Source organism: Semicossyphus pulcher, unplaced genomic scaffold (assembly GCF_022749685.1).
Source record: "Semicossyphus pulcher isolate SPU_LCO1_2020_fin unplaced genomic scaffold, fSemPul1.0.p SCAF_15, whole genome shotgun sequence".
NCBI lineage: Eukaryota > Metazoa > Chordata > Actinopteri > Labriformes > Labridae > Semicossyphus > Semicossyphus pulcher.
The window spans coordinates 6181820-6204323 of record NW_027211659.1 but is presented as its reverse complement, the minus strand read 5'-3'; the positions used below and the strand labels follow the sequence as shown (position 1 = coordinate 6204323).

The 22504-nt window shown below is 39.8% G+C and overlaps 2 protein-coding genes across 3 annotated transcripts; both read left to right on the top strand.

Moving 5' to 3' along the window:
* Positions 1-1851: 1851 nt before the first annotated feature.
* Positions 1852-6771, top strand: p2ry8 (P2Y receptor family member 8). Its single transcript, XM_069663527.1, has 3 exons — positions 1852-1923; positions 3709-4028; positions 5710-6771. The coding sequence occupies exons 2-3, from the start codon at positions 3712-3714 to the stop codon at positions 6476-6478; spliced, it is 1086 nt and encodes a 361-aa protein (XP_069519628.1). The 5' UTR covers positions 1852-1923; positions 3709-3711; the 3' UTR covers positions 6479-6771.
* Positions 6772-7390: 619 nt separating this feature from the next.
* asmtl (acetylserotonin O-methyltransferase-like) lies at positions 7391-22020 on the top strand. Of its 2 annotated transcripts, none has more exons than XM_069663476.1 (15): positions 7391-7443; positions 8965-9081; positions 10076-10207; positions 10292-10339; positions 10428-10492; positions 10586-10650; positions 11813-11921; positions 12248-12539; positions 12615-12821; positions 13875-14037; positions 14147-14346; positions 14810-14942; positions 15031-15171; positions 16961-17083; positions 20062-22020. In XM_069663476.1, exons 2-15 carry the CDS (start codon positions 8989-8991, stop codon positions 20265-20267), a joined length of 1977 nt encoding a protein of 658 aa, XP_069519577.1. In that variant the 5' UTR covers positions 7391-7443; positions 8965-8988; the 3' UTR covers positions 20268-22020. The 2 variants fall into 2 exon arrangements, with proteins under 2 accessions (XP_069519577.1, XP_069519576.1); XM_069663475.1 differs by lacking the exon at positions 20062-22020 and adding an exon at positions 19596-19962.
* Positions 22021-22504: the final 484 nt, after the last annotated feature.

Below are 22504 nucleotides of genomic sequence, written 5' to 3'. Positions count from 1 at the left end.
TCTGTGATTGACTGGCGACCAGTCCAGGGTGTAACCCGCCCTTCGCCCAGTGACAGCTGGGATAGGCCTCAGGCCCTCGGCTTACCCTGAACAGGATAAGCGGTATAGATCATGAATAGATGGATAATAAGAAATGGTTTGCTTTGTACTGAAGCCCTAAGTCGACAAGCATCCATCCATTTTTACTTCATTTTCTCATGATAAGTAATGTCCGGTGGCTTCCTCGAAATCTCCACTTATTTAGCTCGTTAGAGTGGGTCGTCTTTCAATCTATTTTGGTTGGTGGTTCGATCCCCAGGTCCCTCTACAAGTCGAAGTGTCCTTGGGCAAGACACTGAACCCCACATTGCTCCTGGTGACAAAGCAATCGGTGAGAATGCGACTTGTTGGGCGCTTTACGTAGCGTCTGCCATCAGTGTGTGAATGTGTGTGCGAATGGGTGAACGTGACATGTAGTGTAAAAACGCTTTGAGTGGTCACAAGAGTGGAATAACGCTATGTAAGTACAGTCCAACCATTTAATTTTTATCTCATTATCTTGACATAACAAAGTTTTTTTTCTCATCATAACTGGGTAATTGTCTGTCGATGGAGAAAACAAAACAACAAGCTGCTCACTGGTGTTTTACAGACCAGGACATGCTGTAGTGTCAAATAGTTCAGAGGTCACGCGCCAGGATGAGGCCTGATCCCCCCTGACCAGACACTTTATTAAAAACTCTCAAAAATAGTAAAAGTCCAAGTTCAAAACTCTTAAAAATAGTTCAAATCTAGGAGAAATCTCTGAGAAACAGCAGGATGAGATGCCACACAAGTTTATTGTGAACAGATGGTCAAATACAGCAACAAACTCCACCCAGGTGTAGCTGCCTGCACTGTGCAGAGCTTGGTCTTATACACTCTGTAATGGTCCTCTTTTTTATTATCTGCATGTGCCTTGATCATCTTTAAGTGTGTCAGAATCGGTCCCAAGTGGGATGATTTTCTAATGGAGACGCCTCCCGCTTCAGGTGGCTGGCTCCCGCTCAGGAGTCCGACACAAGATCTGTGGAGGTTACAGGATTTACCTCACACTCGAGATGAATATCTCGCTGCCATTACCCACACTAACGAGGTAAGTAAAGCCTGTTTCTATGTTTGTGTGGTTTTACAACTCTGGTGATACGAGCTATGATCATCTGATGTTACTGTGGTGCAGCATTGTTATCTCGAGGTAATAACCGGAAATTACTTGTTATCGCAGCAAAACAGAGTAAATAAAATTTATGGATGCATGTCCGCTTCAGGCTTCTGTAGCTTTGAGTTTGACATAAAACGGTTATCTTTTGTTGATGATTAAAAAAATTACGTTCACCGGCATCTTATATGAAAGGCATTAAAACTTCGAAGGGGTTTTGATGCACTGTAAATAGGTGTAACTCTGTGTCGTCTGTCTGTAAGTTTCTTCCCATTTCAGTTTCTGTCGTCATGACTGAAAAAGTGTTAAGAGAAAGAAACACCCTTTAACACACCAGGAAAGCCCCATGACTTCTAAAAGTACAAAGTTCCCTCTTAAGTTTGAAAGAAACCCCCTGTAGAGTTCAGTCCTCTGACACGTAAAGGTTTCATTAAAGAGGTGATTCATAAACCACATAGTGAGGAACAAGGCAGTTATAAATGTAATACAGTGTATCGTTACCATGCTCTGACCATGTGGGGCGTCTTACACATGTGCGTGTCTGAAAATGCAGTAGACTGGCTCTACTGGGAGACTGTTAACTGTTGGTATAGGATGAAGACAGTCACATGATCTATTTCCTTTCTCTCTCTTTGGCACTGTAACCAGCACAACCCTCATTTCCTCAGCTATCACAATATCAGCACCTCCATGCGTAACTGACACTCTACCTGCCTCCCGCCTCGTCTGCCTCTGCGTTCATAAAGGTAGGAGACTTACTGAGATTTATCAGAGGAAGTGCTAAATTTATGATCATTTCTGTTTATTACAGGATCAATATTGACTTAAACTGCACCATGTGTCAGTTACTTCATTCTTTTGTATTCCTTTGTTTTATTTTAGCGTACTTTTATTTGTCAGTAAAGTTAAATATGTCACAAAAAGTTGTTTTAAAATCAGTTATGTGACTTTATATCGTTAATAAGTTAAAAGAAAAGTTACGTTTTGCCACAATATATAGTTTTCTTAGTTTTATGCATAATATTTATTTATTTTTATTTTTCAGGGACAATTCATATTAATCAACATTTCTGTAAATATGCCAGAGTTAGCCAAAAGGCTACATCTGTAGTCCCTGGCCAGATGTTAAAATGGGCTCCCTAAAAAAAGAACACAACAACAGCTTGTGAAAAAACAAAAACATTGATAAAATATATATAGAGAGAAAGTGTCATGATGGTGTTAGAGTAAAAAGAGTAGCCAGTGGCAGAAAATACATGAAGCATGCAGGACAAACCGTACACAGCATTAGAGTATTAATAAAAACACCCAGGACGGATTTTACAAAGGCACATGGCTTATGGAGCAAAGCGTGCAGCATCACATTGAACAGCATCAAGCCTAAAGTTTATAATACATGCACACAACAGGACGACAATTCACAGCTAATACTGCACAAGTATTGTGTCAAGCAAGCAGGCACATCAATCATAAAACAAACAATATATGTGAAGCAACACAGGAAACAATGAGAGCGACACCAGAAGCACACCACAATGGACAAATTCACAACCTGTCATATTTGTATCCTGATGTTTAACACACTGACACAAACAGCACACATCAGCCATAGTCTGACTTAGATCAGTATTGTGTACATGCAGTAGTAGATGAAATACTCACATTAATATGCTGTGAGTATAAATGCAAAAGTAAAAGAAATGCTTGGTCCAATTACAGTCATACAAAGGTCACACACGTCCAAAGAGAACAAACACAAAATACATAAAAATTCCAGTCTTACTTCTTTTTTTTTAGAAAAAAATCCCTCCCACAACCAAAAGTTTCAATTTGCCAATTGTCGTCATTGCAACACATTTAGTCATTTTTTGCAGCAATGGTGTACTTTCGATTGCATAACCTCCAGTGAAGTGGTTCAACGTGTCTGTTTATTTCACGTCACTTTAATATCCTACATGGTAACCGCCGTGACAGCCCCACATGCATCACACATCATCCAGTGTTTTTACTTCTAACCTGCGTTAAAGTGTTTACTAGCTTTCAGCACAAAGGACAAACTCTGGCTTGTCCCCCTGTTAGTTCAAGCCTTTTTTAACACAATCGTTTTCAGTAGTCAGTCTGCTCCCCAAACATTCTTGCGTGTGTAGATTGCACGAGCTGCTCAAAGCGACAGTTGGCACTCACCACAAATCAAGCATGTCCTTCTTCCTGTGTGAAAACTCCACCCGACACATGTGCTCCTCGCACGCAAACAACAACATAGAGTGAATAAGGTCTTGCCTGAATGTTACAGTATCTGTTTCACACTTTCAGACCCAACCAAACCGTAAACCAGTGTGTCAAAAAATAAACAGCACTGCAGTCAGTGGTCTGAATTTGCTTGTTTTGTATGTTGATGTTTCATGCTTTTTTTTTCAGACACTACATAACCGTCACATGCCAAAAAGTTTTACAGAATATTAACCAGTATTTTTGAAAGAAAAAAAACTCAACAACAACCATGACAATGTTTTTTAACCCCTGACACACAGGTGATGAGAAGCCATTCGCATCCAATCATGACGGTTAACTTCAGCAGCACCAAGCTAGACAACGCCACTCTGGCCCTGTTTCAGGACGTGACGACCAGCATCACCATCTCTGTCATTTACATGATCATCACTGCCCTGAGCCTGGTAGGAAATGGCCTCTCCCTGTGGATCCTGCTCTTCCGCACCTCCCCGAAGACTCCCTCCATCATCTTCATGATTCATCTCACCCTGACTGACCTGGCTCTTGGCACTGCTCTGCCCTTTCAGATCGCCTACCAGCTCCAAGGGTACCACTGGAATCTGGGACCCAAAATGTGCAGGTATTTTTAATGACTGCAGGGAAATGGTAAAACATCTATACAATGTCATAAACAGGAAATTCAACTTGTTTACCTTGTAATTTGTTTGTCAAGCCAAGCTACTTACTGTACATCTGCAGCTCACCAGCTGGTATACACTTCTTAGCCTACACACTCAAAACAAGGGAAAACAGCTAGCAGAGCACTGTTAAAAAGTTGCAAAATCTGCCTGTTAGCAACATATTAACACATACTGTAACTATACCATACTGAAACTAGTGTGTATAAGTAGGAACAAGGTTACCTTGGGTAAACAAAGCGCTATGAGCCAGACTATTTCCTGTCCAGACAGTTGAGTTCATAGAATCTCACCTAGTTGCTGTGGTTAACAGGCTCCAGGAATTACCTTCCCCCATCATAGAAATGGTGATAAAACCACAAGTCGTTTTTTTTTTTTATGTTCATTTTAATTATTGTTGTGTTTTAAAGTTGCAGTCACATTTTGACAGAGCTAGCAAGAAAGTTTTTAATCATGGTTCCAGTCTCTTTGCTAGCCTAAGCTAACAGGCTGCTGGCATTGGCTTGTTTTTGAAGGACAACAATGAGAGCGCTATCAATTGTCTGATCTTTCCCAGAATTTCAAACTTTTCCTTTAATGATATGTTTTTTTTAAACTTTTGAATCACCTAGATAAAATTATGCTTTTTAATCAAGCGTAATTGCTTAAACAACAAAAAAGTTGTGACGCTGACTAAATAAGCAGAATGTGATCATTTGCTAATTAATTTTGACGTCTATTCAGTTGGAAACAATAACATTTTTTAATGTTCAAACCAATGACTGTATATATTCTCCATCTGCTCTCATTGTCTGAAACTGATGCCAAATTAGCCTCCGTGACGGGCGCTGCCATCTTGCGATGGTGACCTCATTTGGAGCCATAGAGATCAGGGATAGAGCTGCCGTAGCCACTTCCGCTAACCAAAATGCACACTTACTGAAAAAAACCCCAGCAAAGATGCCGCACGTCAACGTGTTTAACAGCAGAACAGCTTCTTATGTTGGTCTGAAGCAGACGTGCACAGATATGGAAACTTCAATGACTGTAGTGATTGTTTTAGTTACGTCTCGCCGGCCCTCCTCTACTCTGCTAATCCGGAATAGATCGGCTGCAGGAGCCGGATTTGTCAACAGAGCTGTCAATCATCATTTTTACAGCATCAAATAACTAATTAAAAATAAACTTGCCAGAAAAATGAACTCTTGGACGTAAATCAGCAAGATAGGAACTAACTATAATGGCAGAAACCATGTTTGAGAAACATGTATTTGCTGTGTATTTTGATTTTATAGTTTGACTCATGTCCCATCTGTTGACATGGAGGAGGCGGGCTTTATGAGCTATACTGCAGCCAGTCAGCAGGGGGCGCTCGAAATGTTTTGGCTTCACTTTTAGGGAGCTGTCATGTCGTCCATCTTTTTATACAGTCATTGGTTCAAACTGATAGACTTCATTTGTTTTTGTAAAAATGCTTTATTCAAATTTGATGCCTGCTAATTTTATTTACATTCATGCAGCATCCCAACTTTTGGGGAGATTGTTTTTCTAAATACTTGCTTTGGTAGAATTGTTCCTAAAAACCTCCAATAATGCCTTTAAATTAAACTAACTAAATCTCTTTCTCTGTGTGTCCACCTCCAGCTTCCTGACCCTCGTCTTCTACACCAACATGTACTGCTCCATCCTGACCATGATGGCCATCGGCCTTGACCGCTACCTGGGCATCGTGCGGCCGATGCTGTTCAGGCAGTACAGGGAGAAGAAGACCATTGCTGTCTTAAGCTGCGTCCTCATGTGGGGTGTGGTCCTGAGCGTCCTGTACCCGCTGATGACCACAGACCTGACCTTTGAAATCCCTGAACTCGGGATTACCACATGCTTTGACATGCTGAAGAGGGACATGCTCCCGACCAAGGCAGCCTGGGCAAGCTTTGTGTTCAGCATGGTGTTGTTCCTCTTCTTCTTCCCCTTTTGTGTCACGACATTCTGCTACATCAGGGTCATATACAAACTTTCCAGGGATTGCAAGACGGTGCAGAAAGAGAGAGCGATACGTCTGGCTGTGGTTGTTATCCTGGTCTTCACCCTCTGCTTTGCTCCCAATAACATCCTCCTGATGGCTCACGGCATCACAAAACTCTTCTATAATAAGTCTCTCTACATGGCCTACAAACTGTCACTCTGTTTTAGCTGCGTCAATAGCTGCCTTGACCCGTTCATTTACTATTTTGCATCTAAGGATTTCAGGCAAAAGCTGAGACACATAATGCATCTGCAGAGCCAGAGCAGTGCAGACTCTGCCATGAGAACTGAGCGTAAAGATAGTTTGTACTCAGCACATTGCACCTTCGAAGGTCAAGAGAGAGAGCACAGCAAGGTGTCTTTGATGCGGCAGTACACCACAGGATAGAGAGATTGAAGTTGAGAAAGAGGACAAAGAAGATGTGAGAAAGGAAGTTAGAAAAAGATTGCCCTAATAATGTCATGCTCTCACAACATTTTTTTCTAGGGTAATCATTTTCAAAATCCTTTTACTTTTTTGTGAAATGTGAACCACTGACAAAATATGCAGCTAAATCTTATTGCTAATCACCCTTGCATTATCATTTATGTCTTTTTAAAGAATGAAAAAGTATTTTTTAAATGTTTATTTTAATATCTGCTGCAAGCATCAGTTATTTTCAAGCTATATGTAGAATTCACACGTGTAAATATAATGTAAATAAAGTCTTTGTTTTAAAAAGCTTTCTCTGTTGTAATTAAGCTGACTTTATAACAATTTTCAACGTTATTTATGTGTAAATGTCTTCTTAATGTTTTCAGCCATGGATTAGTACTGTTGACCTTTGTCCATTTTAACTTAAGGGTTCATCGGGTTCCTCTTTTTCAACTTCACCTTTACTTTTTATGGCACCTCCTACACAAACATGCAGCCCAAAGTGCTTCATAGAATAAGATTATACAGCACAGCCAGAGCAATTAAGGCAAAAATAGAAATTAAATTGTTTATAACAATAAAACTGTAAAAGTAAATAAAGGTCAATTAACATTAGGGATAAATAAGTTTGCTAGACTTAAAACAAGGCATCTTATAGGTAAAAGCCAGGCAAGAAAAATATATTTTCAGGTTTATTTTATTTTATTTTCCAAATAAACTAAAATAGATATTTATTTTTGTATTTTTCGTCATTATCATTGTTATCATCCCATTATTTTATTTTTTTATTGTCAGAAAAAGCTGTAGCAGAGGTAGTTGCATGTGGCAGTGTGCGAATGGTGTATACGTCCCCTTTAAGGGACGTCATCGAGCATACGTCATCACGTTCATCGTTAGCAAGCGGCTACCACTGACAGTTTCCTGACTCTACCAGCGAAGTAAGTGACTTACTGTACATCCTACTTTAAAGTTACTCTTACTACATGAAATGTGTTTCTTTTAAAGACTGTTTTCATCGGAGCGTTTTGTTATTTGGGTGAAGTTTCTAACGACACGTAACGTTACAGTAACGTCTCGTTCACTTGCAGTTTTGTAAACCTGCAAAGATTAAATCTATCCAAAATCCACAAAACAAACCACATTAGCTGTTAACTAACTCTAACCTAACATACATATGATTGCAGAGTGTCTAACTATGCATGTGGTATAGTATTAGGTTTTAAGCTTGAAACATAGCCACATATGATTATATAAGCTGCACACAATTAACACAGTGACATAAGATACAGTGACTTGCTTAAACTTTATTTACGTGTCTATTTTTAATGCATCGAGTTACTATGAGTTAAGCTGTCTTTACTGTACTGAGAAGTACTGGGAGCATCTATTGCTTTTTTCAATACATTATCCTATTTTGTATGAATGAACCCTTTTGACCTAGTGCTAACTAACTATTACCTTCATAGGCCTTTTTCACGGAAGACTTTTTAGCATATCAGAGTAGGAAAGGCGCAGGTGTTTATAGTAGCATTAATGATGGTTGTATTCCATTTAGCTGCTTCAGTGCCATGGTACTGGTTATGTGCATGCTGACTGCCTGTCATGACTTTCTCAGACACCAGAATAGAACAGAACCATTGTATGTTAAAGTTATTATTAACACCTGTGCTTCTCCTCCTGTAAGAAGTCAAAATGTCGGCTGTGAAAAACGCTGTCTTAAAACTGCTTGTCCAATGCTAGACCAATTGTCTAAATCCCAAAATATGCATTTTATTTATTTTTTAATTAAGCCTTTATTTAACCAGTTTTGTCCCAGTGACTTTAGAGATATTTTGGCTTGGCCAAAAGTAGCAGAAATACATAAAGTAGGTTAAAGAAGCATTAAAATGGGCAGTTAAAACATGTGCACGCAGACAGTCTGTACTAAAATCATTTAAATTAAGACTAAACAGAGGTTACTAAAATACTCAGTAAATTTCCATGAAGTAAGGCCAGAAAACCTGAAAGCTTTCCTTCCCAATTCAGTTGGACTTTTTTGGAGCAACAAATTGTGCAATGTGCAAAAGGAAGAAGGATTTTCATCCTTCAAGATTAAGCGAGAGGATAAGTACCGGTAATTGGGAATTTTGCCTGGAATGGCTTTGTAAATAAAAAGGTACCAATGTCTGAGTATTTAAACAGGCAAATTCAAGTTTAAATAGTAAAAGCCATGGTGAGTAAGAAAACCAAAGTTTATAACTTAAAGGTTTAAAATATGAGAAAAGAAACAAATCTTCTACTGAGAAGCTGTTTGGTACTTTTCCTTGATGAATTGATTTAATGATGTTATGTCGGAGACAGTTGTATTGAGCACTGCATGGACCTGTCCTCGGTGACAGTGCGCGATTGAACTGCTGATGTCATCTTGAACAAAAACTAGGCCACATCTGTAATGTTTAACTCTGTTCCTCATCCTATAGGGTCAGCCAGACGAGAAGGCCGCCATGGTGCTGAACCCTGTCATCTCCAAACTCGCCAATAAACTGGTCGTGCTGGCGAGTGCTTCCCCAAGGCGACTGGAGATTCTCCGCAATGCGGTACGTTTCCCTTTGGAATTAACTTGTGTATGGTTGTGAACACATAATAACTGTACACAGTGAGTTGAGCTACGTTTCCGTTTGTAGTCCATTACCCCCCTTTAATTACCCAAAAATTCAACTGATATGAGAGATGTCAAGCTTTCATGTGAAGAGTAACACTATTTTTTATCTGAGTTACTGATTTCATATACAGCATAATAATATATAGAACAAATTTAGGTGCATTTGCTTGTAAATCGTTCATGATTCCATCAGCATGTCAGGCATAAAGAGCTACGAATAAGGTTCTAGGCAGATTGAAAGGTACATGATTTATTAATCTCTTACTTTGTCTTATCTGATGAGAAGGGTGTCCTTGATAAGGCACAGAATAATAATGAGTGATTCATAACTGACTGTAGTGATATAATGGCCAACATTAGCTTATAGCAGAGAGATATATCTGTATCAGTGTATACATAAATTGCAGTACAGTAATGTGTCCGAGGTAATTTAGAGCTGAAAGTGTCTTGATCAGCTGTAAAATATCCCACTCAGAACACATGTTGGTCACTGTACAATAGAGATAGACCGATATGGTTTTTTCAGGGCCGATACCGATACCGATTATTTAGTAGTCAAGGAGGCCGATAACCGATATTTGGAGCCGATATTCATTTGCAGTAAAGGTGAAAATATTGGCGTCAAAACTTTGAATAATACAAACTCCAACACCAGGGTCAGCAGCATCTCTTATAAAGTTAACTGAACATTTTAATAAATAAATAAATAACTTCCTGAAGTTTTATAAAGTAAATAAAACAAAGTAAAATAAAATTTGCAAAGAAATGAACTCTTATCGGCCGTCGGATAAAAAAAAATAAAATAAAAAAAAGGCCGATGTCGATAATCAGCCCGGCCGATAATCAGCCCGGCCGATAATCGGTCTATCCCTACTGTACAACAACATATATGTTTTGTATGTAAAGCTTTCTTCTCTCCTACATTTCAGGGCTTACAGTTTGAGGTGGTACCGTCCTGGTTCAAAGAAACTCTGGATAAGGGACTTTTCAATGCCCCTTATGAGTACGCTGTTGAGACGGCTAAACAGAAGGCCCTGGAAGTGGCCAGGAGGATGCCCTTTGTGAGTGAAGCTCCCTTTTGTTCAGTACAGTATGTTTAATCCTGTTGTGTTTAATGACATATTGTTTCATATCATTTTTTTTAGAAACACTTAAAGACTCCAGACATAGTCATCGGAGCAGACACCATTGTGGTAAGAGCCAGAAAGCACTACAGCAGTTTCTCTTCCAGCTGTCTGCAGTCTTAGTTTGATGTATTTGTATGCACTTTCATTTCCACAGACTGTCGATGGCATGATTCTAGAGAAGCCTGTGAACAAAAATGACGCTTACAGGATGCTGTCGAGGTCCGTGTCATTTGCATTGTCTCACACTCATATTTGAATTACATGTGAAACAGGAAACACATGAGATCTTGTTCATTGTCTTTTCTCTTCCAGCTTGAGTGGCAAAGAGCACAGTGTGTTCACTGGTGTAGCCATTGTCCTCTGCCATGACAAAGAAAGTAAGTCACTTCTGAACAAAGGTTTCACTTTGTGTTCTGTAGAAGTGTGATGACGCGAGCTTATCAGAACATGTACGATCTTTCAGGGACTTTTTTATTTTTGGTTTCCTACATTTCAACTAAGAATATAGTTGTTCTAATATACATGCACATCACATTGACACTGGTTTAGAAGTATGTTAATCTCTATTTACAGATTCTACATAGACATGTAGAATCTGTAGGCAGGGACAAGGATTTTAGGCACCGCAAGTGTTCTGATTTCCGTTTGTACTACGCTTGTAGTCCGAGTAATATTGACCAATCACGTATCAGCAGGCTGCGGCACATGCAGGACAAACAGTCCGTGTGGAGAGCGAAAGCAGGCGGAACGAAATCCGCCGTAATGACATCCCGGCTCCCATCAACGTCCTCTTAACGATTTCTCTTCTTATTAATCTCTTTAAACAGACATCCACATGCTAACAGCTAACAGTCTGTTCTAGATCAAAAATTCAAGTTGAGATAAATCCCCTTGATGCTGTGTTATGAAAGCCAATCAGCGTTCAGATTTCCAGACTTCCTCGAATGCATCAGAAATGATCGACCCGACCTCCGTTCAGCAATAGAGCGTTTTCTTCTCCTCTTGAGGACAGACCTGACAAAGCTTCATTTTTACTTTTTACTAATCTGCATCACGATGTTGAAATTTCTGCAAAGGTAAAACCTGTTAATTAAAATACATCACAAGAAAAACGGTTCTTTTTCTGTAAACAATGCAGCACGCGGAACAGGAAATCTTGATTGGATGTTGTTTATGCTAATTGCTGGCTGCACGCCCGACATGTTCACCTTTCTCTCCAGAGGCTATATCGTCCTCAGACTGTAGCCGATGGAATCTGAGATTGGTAGAAAGTAAATACAATAATATGTTTAGATCTTTTTAATCACACTAGTATTGGAAATGTACTCGATATCAGCTGATTTGAAAGGTTAGGTATCTGAATCAGTACTTGAAAGGAAAAAATGGTATCAGAACATCTCTGAGGAACGATATACAGTGTATGTGTAAAACTACACAAAACATTTAATACCAGCTTCCCAAACACACATGTGGGGTTTTAAAGGCCAAATGTTTTCCTTCAGTGGCACATATCCTTTCTAAACCTCCCTTCCCCCTCAGACGAAGAAGTGGATTACCAGCTGATCGACTTTTACGAAGAAACAAAGGTGAAGTTTGCCGATCTGTCTGAAAGCATGCTGTGGGAGTACATCAATAGTGGTGAACCCATGTGAGTATAAACGTTTGAACTTTCACATAAAACTATTGACTCTTCCGTGTTGTAACCTAACAGGACATTAGTCAATAGAGGTCATTTAAGTGGAAGTGAGTCACATGAACCTGTTACTTTTTGGACTTTGGTGCGTGACTTTTGTTCCAGCTGTGTCAACCTTCTGTTCTATTTGACAGTGGGGAAATAATGAATCCTTAACCTGAGTCAGCAAGAGTGCAATGTGGGCTTTGTCCTCCTTTTTTTACACCCAAAACCCCTTTGTGAACGTGTTTAAATGTAAATGTTGCCGTGTAATTAAACTTGTTTTTGTCTTTGTCTGTCAGGGACAAGGCTGGCGGCTATGGTATTCAGGCTCTGGGGGGCATGCTGGTGGAGTACGTCCATGGAGACTTCCTCAATGTTGTGGGGTTCCCCCTCAACCACTTCTGCAAACAGCTGGACCTTATTTACAACCGATCCACTTCCTCTTCTGACTCGGAAAGTTCGTCAGTGTGCCTGAGTGAAAGCGGCACTCGAAGCAACAGTCTCGGCTCACCTGCCAAACACAATGCGTCATCCAGTTCCCGTCAATCAAACCACACCAAGAACAGCCCGTCAGCCAGTCCCGTCCATAAGGTAAGTTCCTCTCACCCTGTAAGAACAATGTTTTACTTTTGTGTCGTTATTTATAAGTTGAGTCCTCTCGTTTAGGTGAAAAGGACGGGCAGTGATTTTGAGGTGGATGAGAGCTCCTGGACGTTGGTCAACAGCTCGTCTAACCAAACAGATATCTGTGAGGCTGATACATTACCACTGACGACCAGCAGGGGGCAGGGGACAGCGCATGGGGACAGCGAACCCAAAAGAGAGGACCTGCAGCGAATCATTGAACTGATGGATGGTTTCAAAGCCTCAAAGGTAAGAAGAGACTTACTATGATTCTAACTTTACTTATTTAAAGGCTGCATTCATACTGCAGGCCTTCATGCTCAATTCCCATTTAGGGCTCATATCAGATTTTTGGGGGTCATTGTTCATATTTATTTTAGAATGGGATCCAGGTAAGATATCAGTGTGAACAGAAAATGATTTTTAAAAGACACATGTGCGACAACAACAATAACAAAAGACGTCACATCCGCTGACATTCGTTTTCTGCAAAACATGGATGCTCTCGGGCGTTGGGACTTTGGATGTGCATAAACTTTTGTGCAAGTAAGCGACATCTCCATCAGAGACGGGGAAAACAGACAAGAGTGGCAAGTTTGCCAACGCGGACCAATTCCGATTTGAGTGTGCAAATACAAGTCGCATGCAGGTCGCATAGTTTGGATTCCGATTTAGCACCACAGAATCAAGTAGCCCAGGTACAAATTTAAAAAATGTGACATCATGCAACTTTTTGCTGTTCACACTGCTTTGAAAAAATCTGATCCGTGTCACATAGGAATCGGGACACTTCTAGCTGCAGAATGAATGCAGCCAAAGTATAGAAAGTGCTTTAATAGACAAAGCAAAAAGTACTGAGAAGGCAAAAAAAAATCAAGCAAGAAGTAAAAACACATCAAAGAGAAGATGGAAGGAATAGCTTGACAATTTGAAAACACTTGCAGCTCGATTACACGGTTGATAAACCTCTCTCTAGTATCTACCATCTCCCCTAACGCTCACTTCTTAGCGTGTTTTTTTTTGTGTGTTTGATCTGCAAAAAAAAAAACTTGTGGTTTTATAAACACAATAATAAAAAAGATTCAGGAAGTCAGCCTGTGGTGCGGTAACTTCTTGGAAACTCCACCTTTCGGTTTCCTGGCAATCTTAAGATTTAGTGTCCCAGATAGTAAGAAGTCAGACTGCAGTCAAACACAGAAAAACAATTGTTTCTTTTTTATCATCATCAACAGAGATGAACATTTCACATCTGTATTAATTATATTGCTTCTGTATCCATTCCTCCTTGTAAAATTGTTCCAGGCACTGTTTACCGCCTCCCAGATGAGTGTGTTTGACCTGCTACAGAGCAGGCCCGGGCTGGACGCAGCGCAGGTCGCCCAGGAGATCAAAGCCTCTGTGAAGGGGACTGAATGCCTGCTGGAAGCCTGTGCGTCTCTGGGGCTGTTGAAGAGCAAAGAGCAAAGTCAGTCACCACTCATCTGTGTTGATCTTAACAGAATTATCCCTTTTTGTACAACTTAAAGAGAAAGCATGTAGTCGTCTTAATGTACCTCTCCTGTCTCTACTCCCAGCATGCCAGAAGCTGTTGTACGAGAACACAGATCTGGCCACACGTTTCTTGCTGTCAGACGCTCCTTCCTCACTGCTGGGCTACATCCAGCACTGCAACATCACAGTGTGGCCTCTTTTCTCCCACCTTGAGAGCGCCGTGCGGGAGGGAACCAACCAGCACGAGAAGGCTTTTGGGAAGAAATCTAAGGACATGTTTCAGGTGATTATCTGTTGCGTGCAGCATCACAGGGATAACATGTGAGACTTTAAAGAGGGAGTATTGTGCTGTTTCACATTTAAAGACGTATATATAATGTTACAATGTTGGATGTCCAGACTCAACGTGGGCGAAGTTTCAAATCTGTAGGTAAAAGTATGTTGGAGTAATCCCCAGGCTTCTCAGCTCAGTCTGCAGGCTGCTGTGAACACAAAGTGCAGCGGGGGTTTCTTAAAGGGACAGAGCTGATTGAGTCATTTCAGGAAGAGGCTGTATGAGGGCCTGCACAGAGCACCACTGTGAGAAACATGAGGAGTTTTATTAACTGTGAATGATGCTAAGCTACTCCACAGGTATCACAGAGTGAAATATGCAGCTTGGAATTAGCATAATACCCCACCTTTAAAAAATCTATAACAGGTGCTATTTTGTATGGCTCCTTTTTGAAATTTGTTTCTATGTAAAGGATACTATCTACTACAATCAAGACGTCAAGCTAAGATTCATGAAAGCCATGCACAGCATCGCTAATGTAACAGGAAGAGCAGTTGCTACGGCCTTTGACCTCTCCAGCTTTAAAACTGCCTGCGACCTGGGAGGTAAGGAGAGAACTTTAAAGGTTTAAAATTCTGTCTTTAAGTATTTAACCACTATTTTACATATCATGCTTTTGTATATTTGTCCCAGGATGCACTGGTGCCATGGCCTATGAGTTCACTAAAGCCCACCCTGAGTTGTCTGTCACCGTGTTTGACTTGCCAGCTGTTGTTGACATGAGCGAACATTTCACACCTCTGCACAGAGACGACAGGGTGTCATTCGTAGCAGGTCAGTTTCTTTTCCTGCATGAGAATAAAACCTCGACTGTTTCATAACAAGAAGCTCGCTCATGCAGTGTAATCAGCTTATTATCCAAACTCCATTTTTTATCCAAAGTTTTAGAGAAAGTGGTTCAACACAGATTTTAGCTTTTATGAGTCAAAGTAACATTTTTGTCAGGTAATAATCTAATCTAATCTAATCTAATCGAACGTCTCGAGACCTAGGTTGGCGTCAAGGGCACTGCTCTTGGTTGGTTTTATTCCTATCTTTTAAACAGAACCTTTGCGGTCACCATGGGTAACCACTCATCCTCCACCTCTCAGATTGCCTGTGGTGTACCGCAAGGTTCAGTTTTAGGTCCACTTTTATCGCAGACGACACACAGATTTACCTTCCGCTGAGACCTGGTGACCAAAAAAAGCCTAGCTGCTGTTTTTAACTGCCTCAGGGACATTAAATGTTGGATGGCACAAAGTTCTCTGCAGCTCAACGACTCAAAAACAGAAATCATACTCTTCAACTACCCCAACTCGCATATCATTTAGATTGAAAGTTCCCTTGGTCCACTGTCTTCAAATATCACACCCACTGCAAGAAACTTAGGAGTATTTTTTGATTCACATTTAACATTCCAACAACACATTAAGAAAGTCGTTCAGTCCTGTTTCATTCAATTAAGATCCATTTCCAAACTAAAATCGATTCTGTCACACGCCGACCTGGAAAAAGTAATTCTGCACTAATCTTTTCTCCACCCACTCCTTTCCGGTATCAATCTTAAATCTCTCTCTCGCCTCCAACTGGTCCAGAATGCAGCAGCTAGGCTGCTTACTGGTTTTAACGGACAACATCACATCACTCCTATCCTTGCCTCCCTTCACTGGCTCCCTGTCCGTTTTAGAATTGATTTTAAGATTTTACTGATCACTTTTAAAGCTCGTTTGGGTCTTGGGCCCCGATTTACATTTTAGAAATGCTGACCCCTTATGAGCCATCTCGCGCCCTTAGATCCTCAGATGGCGACCTTCTGGTCGTTCTAAAGTCGAGGCTCAAATCTAAAGTGTGACCGTGCTTTTGCCGTCAGAGCCCCCCGGCTTTGGAACGTCCTGCCTGAGGAGATGAGGCGTGCAGAGCCGGTGACTTCTTTTAAATCACTTCTTAAAACTCATTTTTACCGACTTGCATTTATGTGATGTTTACCTTTTTTAAATGCATTTTGAAAATGTTTTATATGCATTCATCTGTTCCTATTCCTACCATCATTTATGGCTTTAATTTAATTTGAATTATTTTACTTATTTTTCTACTTCTTAATTTATTTATTTACCTCTTTTTTCATTTTATTGATCCCAACCCTTTTTTTATTTATTTATTTATTTATCTCTCTTCCTCTGATGTGATGTCGTCTTTTTATTTACGTATTTTTATTGATGTCGTCTTTTTATTTATTTATTTATTTATTATAACCTTTTATGGTCTTTCATTGCTTTCATTGTTATTTAATGATTTCATTTATTTTTCTCTTAATTTGCATTGCTTATTGCTTGAAATGTCTCTGTTCCTGTTTTGTCACTTTTTCTTCTTGTGAATACTCTCGGTTTGGCCTCATTGTTACAAGTTCCTTAAATCTGTTTTGTTTTCCGTAATCCTCCTGAGTTCCTGCCTTTGCTTTGTCTGTCAAAGCACCTTGAAAACATTCTGTTTTTTAAAGGTGCTATACAAATAAAGTTATTATTATTATTATTGTTCTGTTGGTCTTATATCAAAGTAACAGCTTAACTCTTTGTTCGAACAGGAGACTTCTTTAAAGATGAGTTGCCCAAAGCAGATTTGTACATCCTGGCGAGAATTCTGCACGACTGGTCGGATGAGAAGGTGCACATTCTGCTGAAGAAAATCTCGGATGCATGCACACCAGGTAAACTTCTAAAAGCTATCTCATCTTTTTTTGGCTCAATATTTTCACTGAACTGTGAATGCTTATATAATTCTAATGTATTATTTAAGGTCTAATATTGTGGAAAGTGAGATTTACTTGTCTTTTTTTATCATAGCTGCTATATAAATAAAGGATCAAAATAATCATGTCACAGATAAACGTACACTGCTCGAATCCAGAAACTGTGCCGTTAAAGATTTCTCAGGACTTCTGCACAGCATGGTTTTGGTTTAACCTAATTTTATGACACCACACTTTCCAATGATAAACCACAGAACAACAAGACAGAAAGATATTGAGAAAACGCTACGCAAGCATCTGATGTGTCATGCCTTTTTCAATAAGTACAAAGTACTATAATACCAGAGACCAGTGGTTAAAGTTGTTCTTTGTCTTGAATATCCAACCACGTCATTGTGAAATTGACCGCTTGTTTTGCTCATTTCTGCACTGACTACTTCCTCAATCAGGCATAAGACTATACATTACAGGGTTTTCACATAAGCTGTTTAAATCAAAACACCCTGTTCTCACGAGAGCATGAGAGAGGAGATGTTAAACTATTTAAAGCTCCTGTGAGGAACTTCCACTTTGTGTTGATTTTCTTTCTTTCTATTTGACAATATAGGCCAAAAAAAATACAGAAAATCCATTTCTCCGTATTCTTATATCAAAATCAGATCATTTTTTGGTCCGGTAAAAGTAAATTTCACGCGTGCTTACGTAAGTTAGCACCAAACAATTTCAACCAATCAATCTGCAACATTTAGCCGCAGAGCACCAAGAACGCTCGCTCAGTTAGCTAGCTACTGCGCTGTGGAGAACGTCTGTCTACGCCCACTTCTCAACGATCAAATCAAATCACTCTAATGATATGTCCCGCCTGCACGTCCTGTTTCACTCGGAAATACGTCGCGATACGGAAGCTAGATACTCTCGAGATGCCGTTTCAGCTCGACTTTAAATTTCTGCCCTGGAAAATTAAAGGCAGCCTGTAGTTAATCGCTTCGTCTGACACCTACCCTCCGCCAGCGTTTTCAGGCATTAAAATAACTATATAGAAATAATCAATCCTGCCGCTGATGGTCTGGGTTGCTTTTGTAGCTCATATAGAGTAATCAGAATTAATGTCAGTCTGTCTCATAACCAAAAGCTTTAAGGTCCAGTATCTTAGAAAGTCAGTCTATGTGCCATATGAATAAGTAAATGTACACTGACCGTATTCCGAAACGGTGCCTTTAAATATTTGTCAGGACTTCAGTAAGGTTAGGACTTAAGCTACAACACTAAACATTTCATTTCATTTCATCGCTAAACCATACAGAGCAACAAGACAGAAAAATCTGGATAAAAAACGCTGCACAATTGTTGGTTGTGAGGATACAAATGTGTCGTGCCTTCCCAAGAAATACACAAGAAAAAGGATGATGATGCCAGAGACCAGTGGTTAGACCACTTCATTGTAAAATTGACCGCTTGTTTTGCTCATTTCTGCACTGACTGCTTCCTCAATCAGGCAGACAAGACATTGCAGCTTTTTCAAATAAGCTGTTGAAATCAAAACGCTGTTCTCACTAGAGTACGAGAGAGCAGATGTCAAACTGTATATGAGGTATTTATAACCTTAAATATTTTTTCGTTTGGATATTAAAATTAGAGATAGACCGATATGGTTTTTTCAGGGCCGATACCGATTATTAGTAGTCAAGGAGGCCGATAACCGATATTTGGAGCCGATATTCATCTGCAGTAAAAGTGAAATTATTGGCGTCAAAATTTTGAATAATACAAACTCTAACACTTAACTTTGTTTAAATGCCTTTAAGCAAATGTTTATTAAACAAACAAACAAAAAGCGCAGGGAGTTCCCAGGGTCAGCAGCATCTCTTATAAAGTTCACTGAAAATTTAAACAAATAATTAATTAACTTCCTGAAGTGTTATAAAGTAAATAAAACAAAGTTAAATAAAATTTGCAAAGAAATGAACTCTTATCGGCCGTCAGATTTAAAATTAAAAAATTTAAAAAAAAAAAAGGCTGATGCCGATTTGCGTCAAAATGCCGATAATCGGTCTATCCCTAATTAAAATTACATAAAACGCAAGAAAGGGTAACATAAAGGACCTTCAATGCCTGCCCAGTGACCTCTTTTCATGTGAAATTTAAGAGTCTGCAGATTTTTATTTCTACGATCAGTTTATAGCTTCAGATTTGACTGATTAGTTGACACTAATCACGGTTAAAAGAAGAACTGCTGCTATAACCTGTTGTCGTCGGCGATCAGATAAAAAACCTGATGATGATTGCACAACACTTTGCAAGTTCAATGTCACGCCAAAATACCAACTTGATGGTAGTTTTTTTCCATTCCTTTTCTTGATCTTTTCTCTTTGCATAAAGCAAATGAATGCACGGAGATATGAGATTATAAATCAGCCAATATTGTTCTATAAATCTGCATACACATCATGCACTTGCACCGTTGTACCAGGCTGTGGACTCCTGCTAAGCGAGATCTTCCTGGATGAAGACAGGGGCGGTCCGAGTCGGGGGCTGCTGCAGGCCCTCAGCATGAGCGTGGGGAGACAGAGGAGCGCTACAGAATACAGTCGGCTTCTGAAGAGCCACGGGTTCATAACGGCACACGTCAGACATACAGACAGCCTGCTGGATGCTCTGCTCTGCATCAAAGAGTGACTGGAAACTCCTCAAAACCTGCCTCAATAACACTATATTGTTTTGTAATATACTGAATACTGTAGGTAACATTTGCCAAAATCAAGGACCAGACTGTTTCTAATGAATTGTTGGTTTGTAAAGCAGCATCTATGAATCAATAAAAAGTGTTTCTGTGTTAACATTTACTTGTGTGTGAGTTTAAGGTGTTGGTCTTATTAGGCCGTTTATAATCACCCTTTACTTTAAGGTGTTGTACTATCTCTTCTGTTGGGTCTCAGGATGTGCCGTGCTCATAGCTGAGGCCATGCTGGACGGACGGAGACCCCACTCTGCCCTGCAGTCTCTGAGCATGCTCGCCCAGACCGAGGGGAAGGAGAGGACAGAGAGACAGTATGCCGACATGCTAAGCAAACATGGATTCGGAGACACGCGGGTGGTTCACACTAGGAACTTTCTCGACGCTTTTATTTCTGTTAAAATATAGCATGTGATTCATGCAGAATAAAAATCATCACGTTATTCATTCATTGAATTATGATCGTTGGTTAAGTCAGATAAGTAAAAGCAATTATATAACAATAGATAATAGAAAACCTCAGTAAAAGTATATAATTATTGTCAGGATTATACTATCATGCATCAAAAGTAAAAGTGCTCATAATGGCCCAGTTAACAGCGTTTAAAAAAATATGTACATATAATTTTTATATGACTCATTTTTAAAGGTGTAAGCTGCGAGTTCAGGTATCAAGTAGAATTGGGGCTAATATGGACTATTCTGTGTACTGTGGGGGCTGCATGGTGGTTCTGCATGGTGGTTCTGGCAACTAGAAGGTTCCTGGTTTGAATCCCAGTTCGGACGAACAGGGCCTTTCTGTGTGAAGTTTGCAAGTTCTCCCCGTGCATGCATGGGTTCCCTCCGATTTCCTCCCACAGTCCAAAGACATGCTTGTGTGCTCTAAATTGCCCGCAGGTGTGAGAGAGAGCGTGGAGGGTTGTCTGATCTGTTTAGAATACTGTGGCGTAGTTAACATGTTATATATGATGTTTCTTTTAAAAGAAGGAATTATCATGTTAATATATATGTGGTTTAACTGTTTATATTTCACCTGCTGAGGAGCTGAAGTACAGTTTATATCACACAGTCCTCTCTTCTGTAACAGTAATAATGCACTGCCGCTGTGCAATGTGGCACAGTTAAACTATCTAACATCAGCAGTATCCTGCTTGTGGTATAGTTGTGGGCGTAGTGTCCTTTGCAGACTGATGTTCTGTGTTGATTAAAAAACAGTTTGTGTTTATCAGTAAAAGGACACGAGCTCACTGTGATTCATGCAGCTGGTGAAATCAGATGTATGTGCGTCACACCAAAGCAAGCCTTCCTAATTTTATTCACAAGCTTTTAATTTTGCGTTAAGAAAGTACACATCTGGGACACCTTTCTTGTTAATTGGCTGCTTGAGGTGCAGCTGCAGTCACATCTCTGGATCTTTACAACCCAGTGGATTTAATGACAATCAAGGGCTGCATTTTTTCTCTTGAAGATCAGCAACAACAGTAGAGGACTGTGTATACTTTGACGTCTATGATACTCTTTAATCTTTCACTTAAACTTTGGTTTGTTACTTCATTCCAAAAGCACTCAGTCTGTGGTCAGCCTGATGACGGCAGTGGCTGCAGAGTGCATCCTGCCTCTTAAACACTCTGAAGTGTCATATCATCATGATGCAATCTGGACGCAATGGGAGAAATATGATTAAAGAAGAAATGATCAGATCTAAGCAGCGCTATCGCCCAAGTAGGATGTCATTTTTCTATATGACTTCATGTTCACGTCAGCTTCATCGGAGCTTTGAGGTAGATTGCCAGGGATGAGGGAGGCAGAGTCTTCTTCAATGACGCCCCGTCAAAAATACCCAGAGGAATGGGTGGAGCATTCGTCTTCTATGATGGGTTCAGTACATTTATCATAAGTTTGACCCTCATTCTCCGAACTTTACGAACTTGTTCAACCCGTAAAGCCATCTAAGTGTTGTTTAACCTTTAACCCCCTCCTGTACTCCAAAAGCATTTCACACTTACCAGTGGACAAATTCATTAAAGCACTATTTCAACGAGCAACATCACAGCAAATATTATTGCTTCATTCTGTCTGTTTGACCATAAATGCCCAATGTTGCAACAAATTGTGCAAACTCTGACCTCTCATCCTGTGACGGTAATCCTTTCCAAATTAAAGCAAGAAAAATACTTCAAGGATGGATTACTGAATCGGCCTACCTACTGTCAGCATTTGTTGTTGGAAAGTCAATTAAAAAAAACTATAAAGATTTTATAAACAAATAGAGAGAGATGTAAAACAACTTCAAAGACAGACATCACTACAAAGAAACAGAAAACAACTACAAAGAGATTAATAACGACCAGTCAGAGATGCAAAACAACTGAAAAGAACGCAAATCAGCCACAAAAACATACCACGTCAAAGAGATAAAAACAACTACAAAATTATTTTTTAAAAAGGCACAAAAGTCTAGAAACAAAAACCAACTACAAAGAGATTAAACATGGCCAGTAAAAGATGCCAAACAATTACAAGGGCACACAAAAACATACAACTTCAAAGAGATAAAAACAGCTATAAAGATATTTAAAAAACGGACACAAACATCTAGAAACAAAAACCAACTACAAAGAGATTAAAAATAGTAAGAGATGACA